The sequence below is a fragment of the Neoarius graeffei genome, chromosome 1, assembly GCF_027579695.1.
Source record: "Neoarius graeffei isolate fNeoGra1 chromosome 1, fNeoGra1.pri, whole genome shotgun sequence".
NCBI lineage: Eukaryota > Metazoa > Chordata > Actinopteri > Siluriformes > Ariidae > Neoarius > Neoarius graeffei.
This window is the reverse complement of record NC_083569.1, coordinates 51,311,400-51,334,595: the sequence shown is the minus strand read 5'-3', so window position 1 is coordinate 51,334,595 and position 23,196 is coordinate 51,311,400. Positions and strand designations below refer to the sequence as shown.

At 41.1% G+C, this 23,196-nt stretch overlaps 1 protein-coding gene across 1 annotated transcript in view; it reads left to right on the top strand.

The window, feature by feature from the left end:
- The window catches only part of taf6l (TAF6-like RNA polymerase II, p300/CBP-associated factor (PCAF)-associated factor), a 28,578-nt gene that overhangs the window by 1,814 nt on the left and 3,568 nt on the right, over positions 1-23,196 (top strand). The window contains exons 2-9 of the mRNA XM_060933847.1: positions 10-96; positions 9,080-9,230; positions 9,312-9,362; positions 9,473-9,567; positions 9,660-9,734; positions 11,568-11,788; positions 21,825-21,957; positions 22,038-22,166. Coding sequence (XP_060789830.1) covers positions 10-96; positions 9,080-9,230; positions 9,312-9,362; positions 9,473-9,567; positions 9,660-9,734; positions 11,568-11,788; positions 21,825-21,957; positions 22,038-22,166 — 942 coding nt within the window. The remainder of the gene's footprint in view (positions 1-9; positions 97-9,079; positions 9,231-9,311; positions 9,363-9,472; positions 9,568-9,659; positions 9,735-11,567; positions 11,789-21,824; positions 21,958-22,037; positions 22,167-23,196) is intronic.

The window sequence follows — 23,196 nt, the reverse complement described above, 5'->3', positions numbered from 1 at the left end:
TTTCCTCAGAACAGCTCACAGTTTATGAGACACGCCAAGAGACGAAAACTGACTGTAGAGGACTTCAATAGAGGACTGCGCTGGAGTAACACTGAGGTCAGCCAAACACAAAACAGCTCTCATATACCAGCTCCTAAAGTTACCTGGTGTGCACAAGATAATAGTCTTGTTCCCACAAGGTGGATAACTTGTGCGCAGAAGTTGATTATCTTGTATGCCCAAGATAATTTACTTGAGAAATCAACAAACTCTTCAAAGCTATAAATGCAATTTATGCCTGTGGTCTAAAAAACATAGGCCTATCATACAGGTAATAACTTGTTCCGGGGCAATACTGAGGTAAACTAACACAAAACAGCTCTCGTGTACAAGCCCCTAAAGTGCACACAAGTTATGTGTGCACAAGATAATTATCTTATCAAGGGAAGTCTCGTGCACAGAAGTTGATTATCTTGTGTGGCCAAGATAATAATTTGCTATAAATTCACAAATATCTAATGACTTCAGATGCACACAGCGACCATGCAAACATACTTGAGAAATCAACAAGCTTTTAAAAGCTATAAATGCAATTTATGCCTGTGTTCTTAAAAGCATCGGCCAATCGTACAGTAAATAACTGGTTCCCGCAAGATGAATAACTCTCATGTATGGAATCCCTAAAGATTTGCCAAGTGATATTTTTTATCTTGTGCACACAAACGTATTATCTTGTGGGAACAAGTTACTATGTGCACTAGGGCTGTGCCGATAGACAATGCCATCGTCCATCGATGATGGTGGTCATCCATCACGATGGACAGCCACCATCGTGATACCACGCCCCCTCCTGTCATAAACATGCATATATCATCTGGGCCTATTTAACCTAAAAAGTTAGTTTTTTGTTAGTTTAGTTAGTTAGTTTTGTTTAATATATAAATATTATATAACATATATAAATACTAGGGCTGTAACGATACACCCAACTCACGATTTGATTCGTATCGCGATTTTTGACCCACGATTCGATACGCCCACGATTTTTTTAAAAATGTTTTTTTTAAAGTAGTAAATTTGACTTATTAACATTTACTTACTTACATTAACTATTTAATAACAAATAATTCAGACCACTGCAGAGAATGAGTAATATGTATGCAAAAATGAACAAATGTATATCCAAAGATTGTTTTATTTCTCAAAATAATACTGTTGAGCCGGAAGCTCCTGTTTTTTTCGGTTCTGAAAGTCATTTTTCCAAATCGTGTAAATCCGTTAAGATTTTTTTTGGGGGGATGGCTCTCTCACTGTCTCACTCTCATAGGGCCAATGATTTTCTGTGATCGCGGAAAACAGATGGAAATTACGGAATTTTTATGGTGAAACATTGCTCGCGTGTCAAAATGTAACTGCCGCAGAAGGCTTCCGCCCAAGCAGACATGCCTTCAGTGTTGCCAGATATTGCTAACGTTTTCCACCCCAAAATATGTTCAGAACCAGCCAAAAAGCGCCTAAACCTGCCCAATCTGGCAGCACTGCATGCCTTTCCGGTCAAGTGATTGTGATTGGCTTGTGGCACACCTAGCCAGCCAATGAGCTGCTTGTTTACAGATTCGCTCCCTGCGTCGCAACCAGAATGGCGACCGCTTAAAAGAAATGAATGCTCTGCCAGTGGCGAGTGTGGACGTTGCGTGACTCGCAGAAGATTGTTGCAGGTCGGCGAAAAAACGACTTACTAATAGATATTTAAAAAAAAAAGTAATTTAAGTAAGTTTAAAATGTAATTTAAATAAAAAGTAAAGTATTCATAAATTGAAGTTTGGAAGCGCCTCTGTTTTTGGGCTGAGGAGAAGTTTGAAAGGGTGTAGCGCGATTCTGCCTTGTATCGCGATACGGATCGTGGCTCTGCGTATCTCGATTTCGATACGCATATTGTTACAGCCCTAATAAATACATAATTATATAAATCATTATAAAGTAATATCCTATTACCACTTCTTCACGTAGGCAGGGACGTGCTAGTGAACATAACATGTGGTTACACAAATACAGTATGTTACTAATAATAAATTGACTTCATTTTTTAGCCTACACTATACTTTTAATGTAAAATTTGTCATGTTGTTCAAACAAATAGCCACTATTAATGACTTCAGTCGGGAAATATTGCACCTTATCAAACGGCAGTGAAGCCAGACTTCGGCAGAAGTCAAATAACTTTTTAGTCTGGTAAATAGGCCTACTTTCAGACACAAAATGGTCCACTCTAAGCCATAATGTCAAACCAAATGGAAGAATGAAGGTGATTCTGTGAACCGGTATTCGTGAAAAGATACAGTAGGCTGAACAAATCAAGTCTAACAGGAACGCACAAGCATGCGCTTAACGGTAGCCTACACAATTTAATTTAGGCATTAGGCATTAACCAGGCTTAGGCATTAACTTTTTATTGTAAAAATGCTACAAAATAAATAGTCATGAACATGATTTTGTAAACATGTATTTATTTAAAGATGAATGATCAAGACGAAGAGAACCGGAACGTGCGCAGCACGAAATGCGCTCACAAAGTTTAACGTAGCCGGGCATTAACTTTTTACAGTGAAATTAAAGCTACCAAATATTCATGAAGTCGACTCAGTTAGCAAAGAACAGCGATTAAAAAAACGAGAGCCTGCGTTAATACAAGAACAAGTAAATAAATAACAATAATAGTAATAATCAAAATCAAGAAAACGCAGGCAGTCCGAAGCAATTTAACCTAATGGGTTAACAGTGCAGGCAATGGTCACCATGTTTAAATGTCGAGGTTTCTGGCCAAAAATACTAGCATGTTTACTTTGTCTGGTTTTAATGAGCTGCGGATTGGGGTAACTATACTACCCGCGGTGCTGAACACTCGTTCTGATGGAGTACTGGTGGCGCATATGCACAAATATTTGCGTGCTAATCTTGCCATTAATGGAAGTCTTTTCTCGTTCCTTTCCCACCACATCAGTGGGTCCTCCCCCCATCAATGACAATTTCCTGCAGGTACATGGTCATTTCTGCCTCAGACTTTTCTTCATCAGTAAGCGTGGATGCTCTGGCTGCTGCTCTCTTCCCAAGAAGGCTGCCCAAAGACCCTCTCTTTTTCTTGGGCACTGCCGCAGCGCCGTCACCTGGTTCCTCCCCTTCATCATGTGACGGACCTGGTGTTGTAGCACCTGACAGCGACGGAACGATCTCTGTCACCATCTCTTCCATCAACTCAGATTTTGTGGCATGAAGAGCAGGGGGTTCCATATAGTCGCCTCGGTACCTGGGGTCAAGCAGTGTGGCTTTACGCAGCATCCTCTGAATTGTCTCAGCATATCTGCCTTGCATCTGCTGCAGGATAACACTCTTCAGGTTGGCTGTCAGTTCCGAATCACCATCCCGCTTCTCCAGCACACCTTCTAAATGCGCCAACATGGGAAGCAGTAAGGACACCATCACTTAATTTTCCCCAGGAAGAATATCAGTGAAGTCCGCCACTGGCCTCAGCGCGTTGCTCACGGATTCGAGAACACCTATGTCCTGCCAGGTCAACTGGGGCAATGGGCGCCGGCTTTTGTCTTCAGCAAACACGCGTTTGATGGCTTGTGCCTGCTCTAGTATTCTCTCCACCATTTGCTGTTTGGAGCCCCAGTGGGTGGGACAGTCCTGTCAGTAAAGACAAATGTAAAGACAGTGTAAAAAAAAAAAATATATATATATATTAAATCATGATTTTAAAAGCTGGTGCAATAATTCAAACACTAATAACCTGGAAAAATTAGCGCGTTCAAGTGCGCACTAAAGGCCGAAATGCATCTTCAATTGATATGGTGTAAATAAACAATGAGTAATAGCTTAAGTGTAGTTTCTTCTCATAGTTTGAATACTAGTCTTTCATTGTTAGAGCTGATTAATATCTTGCCGTGATCAGTGAGTGCTCGGGGAGGTTCATTTCCACCTGCGCTTTGCGCAGCTCATTTCTCTGAAGCCAGCTGTGCGCAAACGCAGTGTTGACTGCTCGGCAAACTCCAAACGCTCGGTCTGTACTGGCCCTCTGTTGCGCAAGCGAGTTGGTTATGGCCAGGTTCAAATTGTGCCCAAAACAACTTAACCACGGCCATTTCAATTGCCTGATGGCTGCGACAATATTCGCCCCGTTGTCCGTTGTTATGCAGGCGATCTTTTTCTCCTCTATTTTCCATTCGGCAAGTGTCTCGCGCAGTGCGTCTTCTAAATTGTCCGCTGAATGTGTCTCTGGCATGAAACTCGTCTGCAGGCATTTGGACTGCATTGCCCACTCTCGGTCTACGTAATGTACGGTAACTGACATGTAGGGCATCATGTGGTCCAGCTGCAACATGTCTGTTGTCAAGGCCAAATATTCCACATCACCTAGTGCTGTGGAGATGGTGTTTCTGACTTCACTGAAAAGATTCGGTATGGCCGTCTTGGAGAAATATTTCCGACCTGGCAACTGGTACTGCTTATCAAAAGTCTGCAGCATGGCCTTGAAACCCGGCTTCTCCACTGTATTGAAGGAAACCATCTCTTTGGCCAGGTAGCGCGTTACCCCAACTGTCAACTGCCTCCACCTGTCACTGTCAGTTTTATAATGGGTGCTTTTTGCAAAAGCCCAGGTTATCGTTGGCTGACCCTTTTTGCTAGGCCCAGGACGTGCAGGCAAGGTAGCATATTCTCTCGGATGGTGAATACGCAAGTGTTCGTGTAGATTTGTCGTCTGCCCATCTTTTGCGCTGATCACAGATGAGCAGATCCTGCACACAACTTTAATCGTGTCCCTTGGCTCTCCACTCTCATTGGGTTCAAATCCAAAAAATTGCCATATAGGCGAAGTAGTGCCCTTCTTCTCAACCAGCTCTTGCGCCATTGTGCCACCAACAACTGGAATGGAATGGAGGCCTTTTATATGTGCCAGTACCGCGGATGAGTAACGGAATTAATTAGGTAGTTAGCAAAATAATGGAATTCTGCGTTTTAAGTAGAGAAAGGCATGGGGACTGTTATGTAATCAAACATAAAAAATTAGGTAGCCTAAATTTAAAGAGATAGTAGGCTATGGGAAATAGTATCACAATTCTCAGCGCAATGGAATTTTTTTTTTTCTTTACGTGCCAAAGCCTCGGATGAGTATCTAATACTTGTAATAATAATTAATAATAAAATATTTAATAATGTGGTATTAAAATCCCCCCCCCCCCCCCCCCCACCATGATATGATCGTCCATCACGATGTTTGCACTGTAAACATCGTCGATGCCAATTAAGGGGACATCGCACAGCCCTAATGTGCACAAGAGAGAATTATCTTATCAAGATAATTAACTTGTGTGCACAAAATAAAAAAAAAAAAAAAAAAAATCAACTTTTGGGATTCTGTACTCGTACAATGTGCTTAGTCCATTGACCTTTTCAGTCTAGAAAATACCTAGAAAATAACTTTTTTTGTGCAGAAGTGCTACTGATCTGCATAAAGTAAGATATGAGTATTTGGAATCTGAGTGGATATGAGAGATTTTGGTTAAATGCTCTGTGTATATATGTTAAATCAAATGTTTTATTGAGATCTTTTTAAGTTCCAGTACCAAAAGAAATATGTTCAGACAGTCTGAAACAAATAAAACTTGCAAACATTCCCAACTCTGTAGGCATCAAGTTTATCAAATGTCATTCCTGCTGAAAAATCCAGCTTGGTTCAGTTCTCAGCTGCCAAAAAACAATCTAAGCAGGGAGAGGTTTTATGAAAATAACACAGTAAACCAATTAGAAAATCTTAGATTTTATTTTAACCTAATTATGGCCCTTTTCCACTACCCTTTTTCAGCTCACTTCAGCCCGACATGGCTCGTGTTTCGACTACCTCCGAGCGGCGCGACTCAGCTCGCTTCAGCCCGACTCAGCACCCAAAACTCGCACGGTTTTGGAGTGGGGCTGAAGCGAGCCAAACCGAGCCGAGTGGGGCTAGGGGCGTGAGGAGACACTCCCCTGTGCACTGATTGGTGAGGAGGAGTGTCCTCACATGCCCCGCGAGCACGCTGGGATCCGTAAACACCGTAAACCCGGAAGAAGAATTACGAGAATTTCTGAAGCCTTATGCGCCTCGCCTCATCTATACGCTCTTGCCAGTACCTGTTGGCGTTGTCGGTGACAACAAGCCACAGCACCAAGACCAGCAACACTAATGACTCCATGTCCTCCATGTTTATTGTTTACTATCCGGGTCGTGAGACTACCGCTTAAAAGGTCACTGATGTCACTGTTTGCGCCGCCTAACGACATCATGTGACGTCCACCCACTTTCGCTAACTCCACCCAATGTGTCCACCCACTTCCAGCCAGCACGGTTCAGCGCGGTTGTAGTCGAAATGCAACTCCAACAGCCCCACTCAGCCCGACTCAGCACGGCACGGCTCAGCCCAACTCAGCCGCGTTGGTAGTGGAAAAGCAGCATTAGTCAGGTAATGGGGAAGCTGGAAAATAACATCAGTTGGTAACAATGATCTCTGCAATGTGTTTTGTCAGATGATGGCTGATCAGACTAAGATGGACTTTTCAGCAGGGATTTATGCAGCATGAGTCCCTCACATATTTCAAATGCAGTGTGCAGTTATAATGTACACTGATCAGATCAGCTATAACATTGTGACCACTGAAAGGTGAAGTGAATAACATTTGATTATCTCATTACAGTGGCACCTATCAAGCGGTGGGATATATTATGTAGCAAGAGAACAGTCAGTTCTTGAAGTTGATGTGTTGGAAGCAGGAAAAAATGGGCAAGAGTAAGGATCTGAGCGACTTTGACAAGGGCCAAATTGTGATGGTTAGATGACTGGGTCTGAGCATCTCCAAAATGGTGCATCTTGTGGAGTATGCAGTTAGTAGGTACTAACCACCAGTTAATGCTGACACCTTTCTGTTTTAACCAGCATAAACTTTTTCAGCAGTTTGTGGTACAGTAGCTCTTCTGTGGGATTGGACCATTATGGGTTAGCCTTCATACCCCATGTGAATCAATGAACCTTCGACACCCATCACCCTGTCACTGGTTCACTGGTTGTCCTTCCTTGGACCACTTTTGGTAGGTACTAACCACTGCATACTGGGAAAACCCTACAAGATGCGCCATTTTGGAGATGCTCAGACCCAGTCATCTCGCCATCACAATCTGGCCCTTGTCAAAGTCGCTCAGATCCTTAGTCTTGCCTATTTTTCTTGCTTCCAACACATCAACTTCAAGAACTGACTGTTCTCTTGCTGCCTAATATATCCCACTGCTTGATAGGTGCCACTGTAATGAGATAATCAATGTTATTCACTTCACTTCTCAGTGGTCATAATGTTATGGCTGATTTGGTGTACAACCCCGATTCCAAAAAAGTTGGGACAAAGTACAAATTGTAAATAAAAACGGAATGCAATGATGTGGAAGTTTCAAAATTCCATATTTTATTCAGAATAGAACATAGATGGCATATCAAATGTTTAAACTGAGAAAATGTATCATTTAAAGAGAAAAATTAGGTGATTTTACATTTCATGACAACAACACATGTCAAAGTTGGGACAAGGCCATGTTTCCCACTGTGAGACATCCCCTTTTCTCTTTACAACAGTCTGTAAACATCTGGGGACTGAGGAGACAAGTTGCTCAAGTTTAGGGATAGGAATGTTAACCCATTCTTGTCTAATGTAGGATTCTAGTTGCTCAACTGTCTTAGGTCTTTTTTTGTCGTATCTTCCGTTTTATGATGCGCCAAATATTTTCTATGGGTGAAAGATCTGGACTGCAGGCTGGCCAGTTCAGTACCCGGACCCTTCTTCTACGCAGCCATGATGCTGTAATTGATGCAGTATGTGGTTTGGCATTGTCATGTTGGAAAATGCAAGGGCTTCCCTGAAAGAGACGTCGTCTGGATGGGAGCATATGTTGCTCTAGAACCTGGATATACCTTTCAGCATTGATGGTGTCTTTCCAGATGTGTAAGCTGCCCATGCCACATGCACTAATGCAACCCCATACCATCAGAGATGCAGGCTTCTGAACTGAGCGCTGATAACAACTTGGGTCGTCCTTCTCCTCTTTAGTCCGAATGACACGGCGTCCCTGATTTCCATAAAGAACTACACGTTTTGATTCGTCTGACCACAGAACAGTTTTCCACTTTGCCACAGTCCATTTTAAATGAGCCTTGGCCCAGAGAAGACGTCTGCGCTTCTGGATCATGTTTAGATACGGCTTCTTCTTTGAACTATAGAGTTTTAGCTGGTAACGGCGGATGGCACGGTGAATTGTGTTCACAGATAATGTTCTCTGGAAATATTCCTGAGCCCATTTTGTGATTTCCAATACAGAAGCATGCCTGTATGTGATACAGTGCCGTCTAAGGGCCCGAAGATCACGGGCACCCAGTATGGTTTTCCGGCCTTGACCCTTACGCACAGAGATTCTTCCAGATTCTCTGAATCGTTTGATGATGATATGCACTGTAGATGATGATGATGATATGTTCAAACTCTTTGCAATGTTACACTGTCGAACTCCTTTCTGATATTGCTCCGCTATTTGTCGGTGCAGAATTAGGGGGATTGGTGATCCTCTTCCCATCTTTACTTCTGAGAGCCGCTGCCACTCCAAGATGCTCTTTTTATACCCAGTCATGTTAATGACCTATTGCCAATTGACCCAATGAGTTGCAATTTGGTCCTCCAGCTGTTCCTTTTTTGTACCTTTAACTTTTCCAGCCTCTTATTGCCCCGTCCCAACTTTTTTGAGATGTGTTGCTGTCATGAAATTTCAAAATATCTCACTTTCGACATTTATGTTGTCTATGTTCTATTGTGAATATGATATCAGTTTTTGAGATTTTGTAAATTGTTGCATTCTGTTTTTATTTACAATTTGTACTTTGTCCCAACTTTTTTGGAATTGGGGTTGTACATTTGACATTTATTAGAAAAGGGAAAAACCCTCAGTGATGACCGTGAAATCACGCCAGCCTTGATAAAATCGCTCAGGTGTTGCCTTTGGTTTCATGCATCTTTTCTTTCTTTCTTTTAGGTTGTTTGTGGTTACGGTGCCCAAGATGCTGTACCATTCCGGCCTCTGAAAGAGGGCGAGCTTTTCTTTGTTGAGGATCGGGAAGTGAACCTGGTCGAATTGGCTCTTGCCACCAACATTCCCAAGGGCTGTGCTGAGACGACAGTGCGAGGTACAACACCTTTGACCACTCCCAGTCTGAAGATTGTGCAGGGTGTTTAGATTTGTGCTGACTATTATGTTTCTTTGACAGTGCATGTGTCTTATCTTGATGGAAAAGGAAATCTGGAACCTCAGGGCACAGGTGAAATTCGGTTTTCTTCACAAGAGTTACTGAAGAACGGTTTTGACACCTTTATGGTCTGAAAGAATAGAATGTGGTTTACTAATAACTGACTAGTCTTTCTTCCTCAGTCCCCAGTGCTGTGCAGTCTCTGTCAGATGACCTACTCAAGTATTACCAGCAGATCACTAGAGCCATATTAGGAGAGGATCCACATCTCATGAAGGTATGAGCTTTTGTCCACATGAAGACTGATTTGAAATAACCACATTGCTCCGATGAAAACTTCAGCTAATTTCTCCCTTTCAAAAATACCAGGTTGCTTTAATGGATCTTCAGTCCAACTCCAAGATTGCTGCTCTCCTGCCTTATTTTGTTTATGTCATCAGTGGGGTATGTGACCTTTCCCATTAAAATGGATTTGGTATAAAGTGTAGTGGTTAAGGGGTATCTATGCAGGGCTGAAATTTGGACTCACTGATGTGTTGAGTGAATTAACTAACTACGATACCAGTCAAAAGTTTGGACACCTAATTAAATTTAAAAAAAAATTGTCACTTCATGTCTTAAAGTAATGATGGATGTCGTTTCTTTTTACTTAGTTGAGCGCTTCTTGACAATATGGATTACTACGGTTGTAGAATAGGGCTATTTACTGTATTTTTATGATTTACTGTTTGATCTCAAACTCCTTAAGAAGGCAATAAATTGCACTCATTACCTTTTGACGAGGCACAACTGTTAACTGAAAAGCATTCCAGGTGACTATCTCATGAAGCTGGTTAAGATAGTGCCAATGGTGTACAAAGCATCAAGGTAAACGCCGGCTACTGTGAAGAATCTAAAATAGGAAACATAGTGGGGTTTTTTTTTTTTTTAATAAAACACAAGTCCATATATGTTCCAGATGTTATTTCATAGTTTTGATGTCTTCAGTATTGTTGTACAGTGTAGAAAATAGTCAAAATAGAGAAGAACCTATAAATGGGTAGGCATGTCCGAACTTTTGACTCATACTGTGTATATATAATGTTATTCTGACTAGGGATGGCGAAAACTAAAAAAAAAATCTTGACCGACCACCGAGCCTCATTAGCCAGTTAAAGTCGGTTAACCTATGAGTTTAAAATTCTAGAATTGGAATTATGAGAATCTATTCTAAATCTAACCGCGAGCATCCGCACATTCAGTCCCAGTCGCTGCCCTCCACTCACATTACCTTTTCTACAGCGCGAAACATTTAGTCAAACGCGGCACTGATGCCGAGGGGTTTGTATTGGAGCGGAGGACAAATGGCTCCAGCTTAGAGACAGTTTCAGTTGGCCATGATGGCGTTGAAAATAAAGTCAAGTGCTAGAAGAAGTACATAACATTCAGTGATGGGAATAACGGCGTTAAAATAAAGGCTGTTATAACGCCGGGTAATCTAATTAATTAGCTACAATCGTTATAACGCCGTTACCAATATCAACACGCCATTGCTGCATGGTATTGAAGTTGCTCTGAAGCCGTCACCGACTTGGCTCACAGACATAAAAGCTGCGTTTGTCACTCCCCCTCCAGACACCGCTGTCATTTCATTCTCCCTCCAAAAGTCGGCATCTGCTCCTTTAGTTTGTGTGGAGAGATATGATCTGCAATAACATGCATTGTTGGCTACAGACCGAAACATACTTTCAGAATGCACTGGCCAAGGCAGGACTAAACTCTATGTGCCTTCTAATAATAATTTAAAAAAAAAACGGAATAGTAATTTGTAAGCTAAAAAGCCTGTCTCTACACTTTTTTTTTTTTTTTTTTTTTTCTCTTTCGCCGAGTGGCAGCTGTTTTCAACTGAGGCGGGAGGGCGGGACATGACTGAATGGGTGTTTCTGCTTTGTCAGCTGTCATCCTTACACCGCATGGCATGCCCCAAGCGTTTACAACACAGAATTCCAGGTTCTCCACTCCAAAATCGGCAGCTTCAAAATGATTGATTTTTTTTTTTTAACCGACAACCAAAAAAAATTTAACCGGTTGACGTTGATTCGGTCAACCATCGGTCAAACAGTCATCAGTTAACATCCCTAATTCTGACGACGTGGTTGGTTTTCCAAACATTGCCAGTCCGAGGTCTCCACTTACTGCTTGAAGTAAAAGTCATGACTAAATAGGGTCTAGGATTGTGTGGAGTTTTTATTTATTTATTTATTTAACCTTACTGAACCATCATGTTACTCCCATTAGGTGAAGTCTGTAAGTCATGATCTGGATCAGCTGAACCGATTGTTGCACATGGTGAAGAGTCTGGTTCAGAACCCGTACCTGTATCTTGGCTCCTATGTGCGCAGTCTGGTCTCCAGTGTCATGTATTGCATCCTGGAGCCACTTGCTGCCTCTATTAATCCACTAAATGACCACTGGACCTTGAGGGACTATGCTGCTCTGCTCCTCAGCCACATCTTCTGGTATATCATATGCTACTACCACATTCACGTTATACATTTACACACACGCACACAGACAAGGGTCGTGTTTTCTGACAGTGCATTGCTCACCCCTAATCTTGAACCGTTATCCATGTTTTTACCATGAGTCAGTTTCAGAATCAAAATGCTGAACCAAAATCTGCCGAAGTCAAGGGTTTGGTAGTGGTGCCATTTTGTTGCTATGACAACCATTTGAGCAACTGCTTTTAAAATAAGTCATGAGAAGTCATGGAAGTTATTGGTTGGTGGGTGGGGATGGGGTAGCAACATTAACATCATGACATGGAATCAAAGCTTTTGTGAGTTATTTAACTGGCAGACTGAATGAGTGCCCTTGCTAATGCTAACAAATCTTACATTATACCGCTTCATGCTCAATAGAAATATGCAAAAAAACCAATTTGATAATGCCATAACACTGTTAGTCTTGATTCTGATTAGTCAAAATGTGTTCATTTATTTTCTACATCAGTACAGTTCTGACAGTAGTTCAGACTGGAAGTCAAATCACAGGTTTATATTAATGTGCTCGCTCTAATGTTATTGTTTCTATCGCAGCAGGTACAGGGACGCTCCAGTAAACAAGCTAAAACGTGTAATTGTTGATATGCTAATTTTTAATATGAACACTAGCAGTAAGCGGTACAGCTGTGCGTTTTCACCTGTGGGAAAAGTTTGAGTGGTTGATTTGCATTTTCTCTATAACCTGGCAAGTTGCATTTTTGTGTTGCGTTAACATAGAGAGAGGAAAAAGAGGTTGGTGAGGGAACAAGTATTTTATAGTTGCTCCAATACAGTTGTCCAATTTCTGCTCCACATCACATTTTATAATGTGTTCTCGAAGACAAAAGTGGAACACAATTATTGGAAACTGGTTCTGCTCTCAGACTATGTGGATTGAATTATTCTGCAATTGAATTGTTTCCAGTCCAGCTTTTGGGAAAGGAAGTAAAATGTTAAAGGTGAGCAGAACATTTTGTAAATGCACAAATAATCAAAACCACAATCAGTTATGAAGATGTACAGTGGTGCTTGAAAGTTTGTGAACCCTTCAGAATTTTGTACATTTCTGCATAAATATGACCTAAAACATCATCAGATTTTCACACAAGTCCTAAAAGTAGATAAAGAGAACCCAGTTAAACAAATGAGACAAAAATATAATACTTGGTCATTTATTTATTTATTGAGGAAAATGATCCAATATTACATATCTATGAGTGGCAAAAGTATGTGAACCTATTGGATTAGCAGTTAATTTGAAGGTGAAATTAGAGGTCAGGTGTTTTCAATCAATGGGATGACATTCAGGTGTGAGTGGGCACCCTGTTTTATTTAAAGAACAGGGATCCATCAAAGTCTGATCTTCACAACACGTTTGTGGAAGTGTATCATGGCACAAACAAAGGAGATTTCTGAGGACCTCAGAAAAAGCATTGATGCTCATCAGGCTGGAAAAGGTTACAAAACCATCTCTAAAGAGTTTGGGTTCCACCAATCCACAGTCAGACAGATTGTGTACAAATGGAGGAAATTCAAGACCATTGTTACCCTCCCCAGGAGTGGTCGACCAACAAAGATCACTCCAAGAGCAAGGCGTGTAATAGTCAGTGAGGTCACAGAGGACCCCAGGGTAACTTCTAAGCAACTGAAGGCCTCTCTCACATTGGCCAATGTTAATGTTCATGAGTCCACCATCAGGAGAACACTGAACAACAACGGCGTGCATGGCAGGGTTGCAAGGAGAAAGCCACTGCTCTCCAAAAAGAACATTACTGCTCATCTGCAGTTTGCTAAAGATCACATGGACAAGCCAGAAGGCCATTGGAAAAATGTTTTGTGGACGGATGAGACCAAAATGAAACTTTTTGGTTTAAATGAGAAGCGTTATGTTTTGAGAAAGGAAAACGCTGCATTCCAGTATAAGAACCTTATCCTATCTGTGAAAGGTGGAGGTGATGGTAGTATTATGGTTTGGGCCTGTTTTGCTGCATCTGGGCCAGGACGGCTTGCCATCATTTGATGGAACAGTGAATTCTAAAAGAAAATGCCAGGACATCTGTCCATGAACTGAATCTCAAGAGCAGGGTTCCTGCGGGGTCTTAAAAAGCCTTGAAAGCATTGAATTTAAGAATTTGGAAATAATACCTTAAAAAGCCTTGAATTTTAATGTGTAGGTCTTAAAATCTGTGCACAGTATGTAACTTCTCCGTATAGAATTTCTCATTATTTTTTTTAATATCTTAACCGCCATTATTTTGGTAAATAATGTACCGGCGGCCTAAGTAAGTAAATAAGTGGCGGAACTGGAACTGTGGGCGGAACCATGCTATCGCACGCACACCCCGAGGGCAAAATTCTTCGAACACACATCCCTGAACTTGTTTGGCGCGCGGTTAAAGGAAAGTCTGGAGAATTAAGTCTAAAAGTATAAACGAAAAGTATATAGCCTACATATAGGCCTATCTATGGAAAAATGGGCAAATGTAAGTTTAACGAGGCATGGAGGCATCATATTTCATTTCGTGAGTGGGTAAAACCTGTTGATGGCAATGTATTTGAGGCGTTTTGCTGTGTGTAAAAGGGCGTTTTTTTTTTATCTCAAGTCTTTTTTATTTTTGTGTTAAGTACAGAACAAACATTAACATTCAACCCTCCCAACCCCGTCGCACCCCAATTCAAAGTAATTAACAACAACAAGAAGAAAAAACAATATGACATAAATAATAATAGATAAAATTTAAAAAAAAAAAAAAACAATAATGAAAAATAAATAAATAAATGAATAGAATACACAAAGAAGGAAGGAGGAGGAGGACTTCCATAGAATTTACTACATAACAATGTCATTAGAATCAAGCTTTCCCACTAAAGTGAGGACAGGCTGCCAAATATAGCAGAATTTGAGACTGTTACCCTGGATATGAAATCGGATATCTTCAAGTGTCAGATATTGCATTACATCATTAATCCAATGCTTAAATGTAGGGGGCGATTTGTCTTTCCACTTCATTAATATAATACGTCTGGCAATTAGTGTTGTAAATGCTATAACAATTTTACCATAGTCGCCTATGCCGCTTAGTTCTTCAGGTGCTACTCCAAAAATACTAACCAATGGAGAGGGTTCAATATCCACATTCAGAGCTTTAGACAAAAACACAAAGATTGAATTCCAAAACTCAAATAATTTTGGACAACTCCAGAACATGTGTACGAGTGTAGCAGGTTCAACTTTACATCTGTCACATGTTGGATCAATATTAGGCATAATCCTAGCCAACCTTGTCTTGGACCAATGTAACCGGTGGAAGACTTTAAATTGAATAACAGCATGCTTGAGGCAAATTGACGATGAATGTATATTTTTGAGAGCGGATTGCCATTGTGTGTCAGATATATTTGTATCCAGTTCCTCCTCCCATTTGCTTTTTAACACTGTTAATTGTTCTAAGTTGCTTGTATTAAGTACACCATAAACTGTTCCTATTGTTTCTTTAAATTGAGGAAGGATTTTGATTAATGTATCTAAAAGAGAATCTGTCTGTGGTGATGGGAAAGATGGAAAGTGTGTAGAAACAAAGCTACGGAGCTGCAGATACCTATAGAAGTGTGTGCTAGGAATGCGGTTTTGTGTTTGGAAATATTCAAAGGATCCAAACACCCCACCAACATAGAGATCTTTGATTGTCTTCAGTCCCCTCTCAGACCAGACCTTAAAGGCATTATCATTTATAGATGGGGTAAACATATTGTTTCCAACCAAAGGGGCATTCTTAGACATGTCAAATAAAGAGAAGGCCCGTCTAAATTGTGCCCATATTTTAAAAGAGTGTTTCACAATGGGATTGCTGCAGAATTTGGACATGGGCTCTGCAAGGGGAATTTTGGAGCAGGCTATTGCATGTAATGAGACCTGTTTGCAAGATGCTATTTCTAGCTGCAACCAGCTGGGGCAGTTTTCATAAGTAGCAGAGTGGATCCAAAAAAGTATGTTTTTAATATTAGTTGCCCAATAGTAATATTGAAAGTTGGGCAAGGAGAACCCACCATGTTGTTTGTGTCGTTGCAGTACTTCTTTACGTATACGTGGATTTTTCCCATTCCAAATAAAGCCAGATATAAGTTTGTTTATATTTCCAAAAAAAGATTTAGTTAAGAAAATGGGGAGGCATTGGAAGACAAACAAAAAACGAGGCATGATATTCATTTTGACAACGGTGATTCTTCCCCCTAGGGATAGCGGGAGGAGGTTCCAGCGGCTTAAGTCTGTCTTTAGACTTTTTAAAAGTGGGGCAAAATTAGCTTCATATAAATCTTTAAACCTACGTGTTATCCAAATTCCTAAATACCTAAATTTGTGTGTGCATATCTTGATAGAAAATGATTGGTTTGTAGTAAGCTGATAGGAGGGGTCAATAGGCATAAGTTCACTTTTTTGCATGTTAACCTTGTATCCTGAAATCCTACCAAATGAATGTAGCACCTCCAGCATCTTAGGTAGACTTTCCTCAGGATCTGACATATATATGAGCATATCATCGGCATATAGTGAAACCTTGTGCTCTAATCCGCCTCTCAACACTCCTTTGATGTCAGTATTGCTACGCAGTGCAATTGCCAGTGGCTCAATAGTTAAAGCAAATAGTAGGGGCGACAAGGGGCAGCCTTGTCTAGTGCCACGTTGTAAATTGAAGAAAGGTGAGAGGTTATTATTAGTTCAAACAACTGCCATAGGTAGGAAATACAATACCTTAATCCACTGTATAAATTGTGGTCCAAACCCGAAACGTTCTAAAATAAAGAAAAGATAGTCCATCTCTACTCGATCAAAGGCCTTTTCGGCGTCTAGTGATATCAAAACTTCTTTGCTTTTGGATGGTGAGGAGTTGTAAAGAATATTAAGCAATCTACGTACATTAGATGATAATTGTCTATTTTTAATGAATCCTGTCTGATCCTCTGATATCAATGATGGAAGTATTCTTTCCAATCGCAAGGCTAACATTTTGGCAAGTATTTTATTGTCAACATTTAAAAGAGAAATTGGGCGGTAAGAGCCACATATTAAGGGATCTTTGTCCTTCTTAGGAATAAGTGATATAACAGCTTGACGCATTGTTGGGGGCAGTGACCCAGCTGTGAATGACTCTTCAAACACAGAGAGTAGAAGAGGTGCTAGCTCTTTAGAAAACTTTTTAAAAAATTCACTAGGAAATCCATCTGGCCCCGGGCATTTGCTATTTTGCATAGTTTTCACAGCAAAGCAAAATTCTTCTTCAGTGAATGGCTCATCAAGTTCAGAGGCAACTTGCTTCTGTACTGAAGGAATATCTAAATTGTGAAAAAAGGATTGAAACAGATTTTTATCCTGATGTGATTCAGAACTGTACAGCCTAGAATAGAACCTATGGAAAGTCTGGTTAATTTCAAGGTGGTTGATATGCTTATTGCCTGTCATCACTTATTTCAGTTATACTTTGGGCTGCAGACCTTTGGCGCAGCTGGTGTGCAAGAATTGTACCTATTTTTTCACCGTGTTCATAAATTTTATGATGTGATTTATTGAGAAGGTTGGTAATATTTAGATGATAAAAGATTGAATTCTGTCTGTAACATGAGCCTGTGTTTATATAAGTCTGGGGATGGCGCCTGAGCAAGTAACCTATCGACATGCAAAATATCCTCAGTTAATTTCTTAAGATATGCTGTTTCACCCTTTTTCTTTTGGGCACAATAAGATATAATTTGTCCCCTTAGATATGCCTTCATAGACTCCCATATTGTTGATGATGACATACCTGGTGTTTTATTATTTTCCATAAATGATGATATTTCAGATGAGATAAAGTCAACAAAGCATTGATCACTGAGCCATAAATTATTTAATCGCCATGGTCTATAAACATCTTGTGAGGTTGGTATATCCAATGTCATCAATAATGGGGCATGATCAGATATAATAATTGCTTGATATTCACACTTACTCACTATGGGGAGAAGGCGGTTGTCCATTAGGAAATAATCTATGCGGGAAAAGGTTTTATGAACATGGGAGAAAAAAGAGTAACATCTAGAGTTAGGATTCTGAAAGCGCCATACATCTGTAATCCCATAAGTCTGAAGAAATAAATCAATGGTTTGGCTTGCTCTAGTTTGAGGGACCATTCTAGTTGAGCTACGGTCTAAATGGGAGAAGGCACAGTTCAGATCACCTGCCAAAATAAGGTAGAGAGAGTTTATATCTGGCAAGCGAGAAAAAAAGGATGAAAAAAATGACTCGTCATCCCAGTTGGGGGCGTATATATTAGCTAGGACAACTGGGGTTTCATATAATCTTCCTGTAACTATAACATACCTTCCATAGTTATCTGCCTCCACTTTTGACATTACAAATGGAACATTCTTATTTATCAAAATAGCTGTGCCTCTTGACTTACTGTTGAAATTGGAATGATAGAGTTGACCTATCCAGGTGCCTCTTAGTTTACTATGATCACATTGACGTAAATGTGTTTCTTGGAGAAAGGCCAGTCCAGCATTAAGCTGGCTGAGATGCGACAGAACTTTCTTGCGTTTAACAGGGTGATTTAAAGATTTCACATTCCAGGAAACAAAGTTAACTGGGCATCCTGTATTACCTCTCAACAGTGTGTTAGCCATTTATCATTATATAAAAGCATATTAATGTATCCAGATATTGGTGCAAAAAAAAAAAAGGTCCTCCTCCAAAAAAAAAAAAAACAAATAAAAAAGGTGAGAAAAATAAGCATTAAAACCATACAAAAAAGGATTATCAGGTGCGATTAAGTCCCTCCCCTTGTCACCTAGAACGAGGTGAACACTAAACCCTTTACAATGGAATCCACACATAGACTATGTGCTTGTGATGGGGGAACTCAAACTCGAGCAGGGGGCTCTGCCAATTAAGCAGTAATGAAAAGCGCTTCCAATACGTTAAGTCGACTGTCCATTGTATCAAGCCAGTCCAAACATCAGTGGTTCTATTGATTACAGTAATTCTCTCTCACTCGCGATCACTTTCAATTTCTAAATAGATTTTAGCCTACCTTTCGGACATGTCATCATGATTACAACATTTACTCTGACGATACAGGCCTGTCTTCCACAAGTATTGTCGATTTCACATACGACATCGCTTTTCTCGGGTCCAAAAATTCTTTCTTGGTGCCTTTGAAAGTGATGCATAACTTGGCAGGGAACTTCACTCCGTAGCGGGCATCCTCGCGGCCTCTCAGCAGCTGTTTTACCTCGTTGAACGCAGATCTTGCTCGCGCGACGGCTGGAGGATAATCCGGAAAGATGGAAATAGACACTCCTCCATAGCGCAAGCCATCACCTGTTTCCTTTGCTCGGCGAAGTATGTCCACACAATCCTGATAATAATGGAGCTTTGCGATTATGGCCCGGGGCTTCTCCTGGCTTGCAGTAGGGCTATTCTCTCGCGTAGGTTTAGATTTCTTTGATGACGAAGCCCTTCCGAGTCGATGCGATCTGTCAACCAACACGTCTTTATCCAAATCGAATGCCTCCTTCAGTAGCTGTGTGACGAATGACGGGTCGCCCGTTCCAGCCTCCTCTGGGACGTTTAGTATTCGGATGTTTGATCTCCTCATTCTGCCTTCCATGTCCATGCATTTTTGTTGCAAGTCCAACACATTTGCCTGAAGTTGTTCGACTGTAGCTTGTAGAGTTGTAACATCGTCTGAGCACGTTGTCAGACTGTGCTCCATGTCAGCCATTTTGGTAGTCACCGTTTCTAGGTCGGTGCGCAGTCGAGAAACACTGTTCACGACCTCAGTCTTAACAGCCTGAATTTCACTTTTTACCGCGCTGAATTCGCCAGTAAGAATGTCCTTTAGTTCTGACCTGATTAGTGTTGAGATGTCATCTTTAAGAGAGGCAAGAACTTCGGTCTTGAGATCTTCCATGCTAGCTTGTTTGCTATTAGCCGTTTTCCGCCCAGGAGTGTAAGAATATTGTCGTAGGTTCCTCGCCATTGACATAAAATACAGATCAGCTCACTGGCCACATGTACGTGACTTCAGTCGACCAATATGAGAAGTATAAAGCGCTTCAAATACAATTTTAAACTTAGATTTTGGCAGAGCTTCCCAAAGCGTGTCTTACTCCATATCCTGCTCAACAGCGCCCCCTAAAAGGGCGTTTAAACTCGGCACAATGGGCGTGAAGGCGCTAGAATTGCACGCGAAATCATCAAAACACATAGCATGTATGAAAGAGAAACAGCGAACGCCTTCCATCGCCAGTGTTTTTCGGCCAGCCGAAGCGGCAGTCAACGTTGGCCAACTACCTAGCATGGCTAATGCCAGCCAGCCCGTTGCTAGTCTAGTCCCTCATGTAACGACTGCAAGAGTAGATCTGCGCACAACATTTGGGTCTACACAAACAATGAAAGCGGAGGTGTTGTGGACTCTACACACAATTGCGCAACATCAGTCCTATAATTCGAACGAGGGTATCTCGGAGTTGTTAAGGTGTATGTTCCCGGACTCCGATATCGCTCAGAGCTTCAGATGCGGTGCCGACAAGACAGCCTACATCGCAAAGTTTGGTCTCGCGGTCCACATCAAAGACGAGCTGGTGTCTAAAGCCAACCAATCACCGTTTGTGTTGATGTTCGATGAGAGCATGAGTGAAGTAACGAAAACAAAGCAGCTTGATGTACATGTCCGCTTCTGGGACGAGGGACAGGTCAGGTCCAGATATCTTTGCTCTCAGTTCATGTGGCATTCCACCGCCAAAGACCTGCTGTCGCGTTTGAAAGTAAGCACAACCTTTTATTATTTTACATGTTTCTCAATTGATATTGATAAACTCGATTTATCATGTAAAAGCAACACTACACGACAAATTAAGTAATTAACCATATGTGCACATAATCAATTCCTCTGTCTTGAGTAATGTAATCAAAGGCAACCTTTAATTTTTCTTTCAGGAATGCACAGACAAACTGAACCTTGAAGAGTCGATTGCTGCCAAGAGTGCAGCACTGAGGAGTTGACTGTCTGTTTTTGTATAGTGATCTTGTTTGAGAGAGTGAAGTAATGCTTATGAAATGTGTCATTAATAAAACGTGGTCTGCTGAACGTTACGTGATTGTATTGTGGTGGTGTACGGTGAGTACCCAGTACTGTGATGCAATAAGGTTACACTATTCATCATCCTTTGCACATTTTCACATTTGTTTGAGAAACAAACACAACTTTGTTTCTTTGCCGGTGAAATCAGCTGCGAAATTAGGTCTTGAATTTGTGTATAAATGGTCTTAAAAAGCCTTGAATTTCACTTGAAGAAACCTGTAGGAACCCTGCAAGAGAAGGTGGGTCATGCAGCAAGACAACAACCCTAAGCACGCAAGTCATTCTACCAAAGAATGGTTAAAGAAGAATAAAGTGAATGTTTTGGAATGGCCAAGTCAAAGTCCTGACCTTAATCCAATCGAAATGTTGTGGAAGGACCTGAAGCGAGCAGTTCATGTGAGGAAACCCACCAACATCCCAGAGTTGAAGCTGTTCTGTACAGAGGAATGGGCTAAAATTCCTCCAAGCCGGTGTGCAGGACTGATCAACAGTTACTGCAAACGTTTAGTTGCAGTTATTGCTGCACAAGGGGGTCACACCAGATACTAAAAGCACAGGTTCACATACTTTTGCCACTCTCAGATATGTAATATTGGATCATTTTCCTCAAATAAATGACCAAGTATATTTTTCTCTCATTTGTTTAACTGGGTTCTCTTTATCTACTTTTAGGACTTGTGTGAAAATCTGATGTTTTAGGTCATATTTATGCAGAAATATAGAAAATTCTAAAGGGTTCACAAACTTTCAAGCACCACTGTGCATGTATGAATACAGTCCAGTGTGTTTTATCTTAACCTCTAGTATGGTATGTATTTATCTACTTTGATTATGATGGCTTTATGGGTTTTTTTTTTTTAATTAAATTTAATTTATTTGTTTGGGAATAGGACTCATGGTGATCTGGTGAGTGGACTGTATCGTCAGATTCTGTTGTCACTGCAGAAGGTCCTGTCAGACCCAGTGCGTCCTCTCTGTTCTCACTATGGAGCTGTGGTTGGCTTGCATGCTCTCGGCTGGAAGGTACCTTGCTCACACGTTTAATACAGGTGTGTGTAAGACGGAACTGTGCATGTATAAGAGTGTGTTTGTGTTCTCTCCAGGCTGTAGAGCGTGTGTTGTATCCCCACCTACCTGCCTACTGGGCGAATCTGCAAGCCGTGCTGGATGATTACTCTGTCTCTAATGCACAAGTAAAAGCAGATGGGCACAAAGTCTATGGAGCCATTCTTGTAAGTTTTTAGTGTTTTGCCCCCCAACCCCCTCCCCCCTTCTGTTTCAGTTTGATCCAGGTACGCATGGAACGGGAATTTATAGTGAAATCTTTGTACGTTATCCTAGTAATAGCCCTGCATCAGATTGCGTATCCTATTACATGTCAGCTATGGTACTGTACATAGTGTGTTTAACATATTTCATGAGTGCTTTTTAGATTTCATGACTTTATTCTTTTAAAATAATCTCATAACAGTATTTAATAGAAAAACACATGGTGTTACTTTTTATTTTCGTGAAATGTGATTGTACACTCACCAAACACTTTATTAGGAACACCTGTACATTTACTCGTTCATGCAAAACCGGCCAATCAGAACGGTGCCATAAAAGGGGGGAAAAATCCACTAGCAGCAGTTCTATGGATGGAAGCAACTTGTTGAGAGCGGTAAACATGGACTGGTCAGACTGCTTAAAGCTGACAGATATGCTACAGTGACTCCGATAACCACTCTGTACAGATGTGGTGAGCAGAAAAGCATCCGAGTGCATAACACATCAAACCTTGAGGCAGATGGGATACAACAGCAGAACAACACGTCAGGTTCTGTTTCTGTCAGCCAAGAACGGAAAGCTGAGGCTGCAGTGAGCACTGTCTCGCCAAACTTGGACAGTTGAAGACTGGAAAAACGTAGCTTTGTCTGATGAGTCTTGATTTTTGCTGAGGCACACAGATGGTAGGGTCAGAATTTGGCTTCAGCAGCATGAATCCATGGACCCAACCTGTCTTGTGTCAACAGTCCAGGCTGGTGGAGGTGGTGTAATGGTGTGGGGAATGTTTTCTTGGCACACTTTGGTTGGAATTAATTGGTCCAACAATCACTTGAATTCCGCAGCGTTATTTGAGTATTGTTGCTGACCATGTACATCCCTTTATGGCCACAATTTACCATCTTCTGATGGCTACTTCGAGTATGATGATGCATCATGTCGCTAAACAAAAGTGGTCTCACACCGGTTTTATGAATTACGATGACTTCAGTGTTC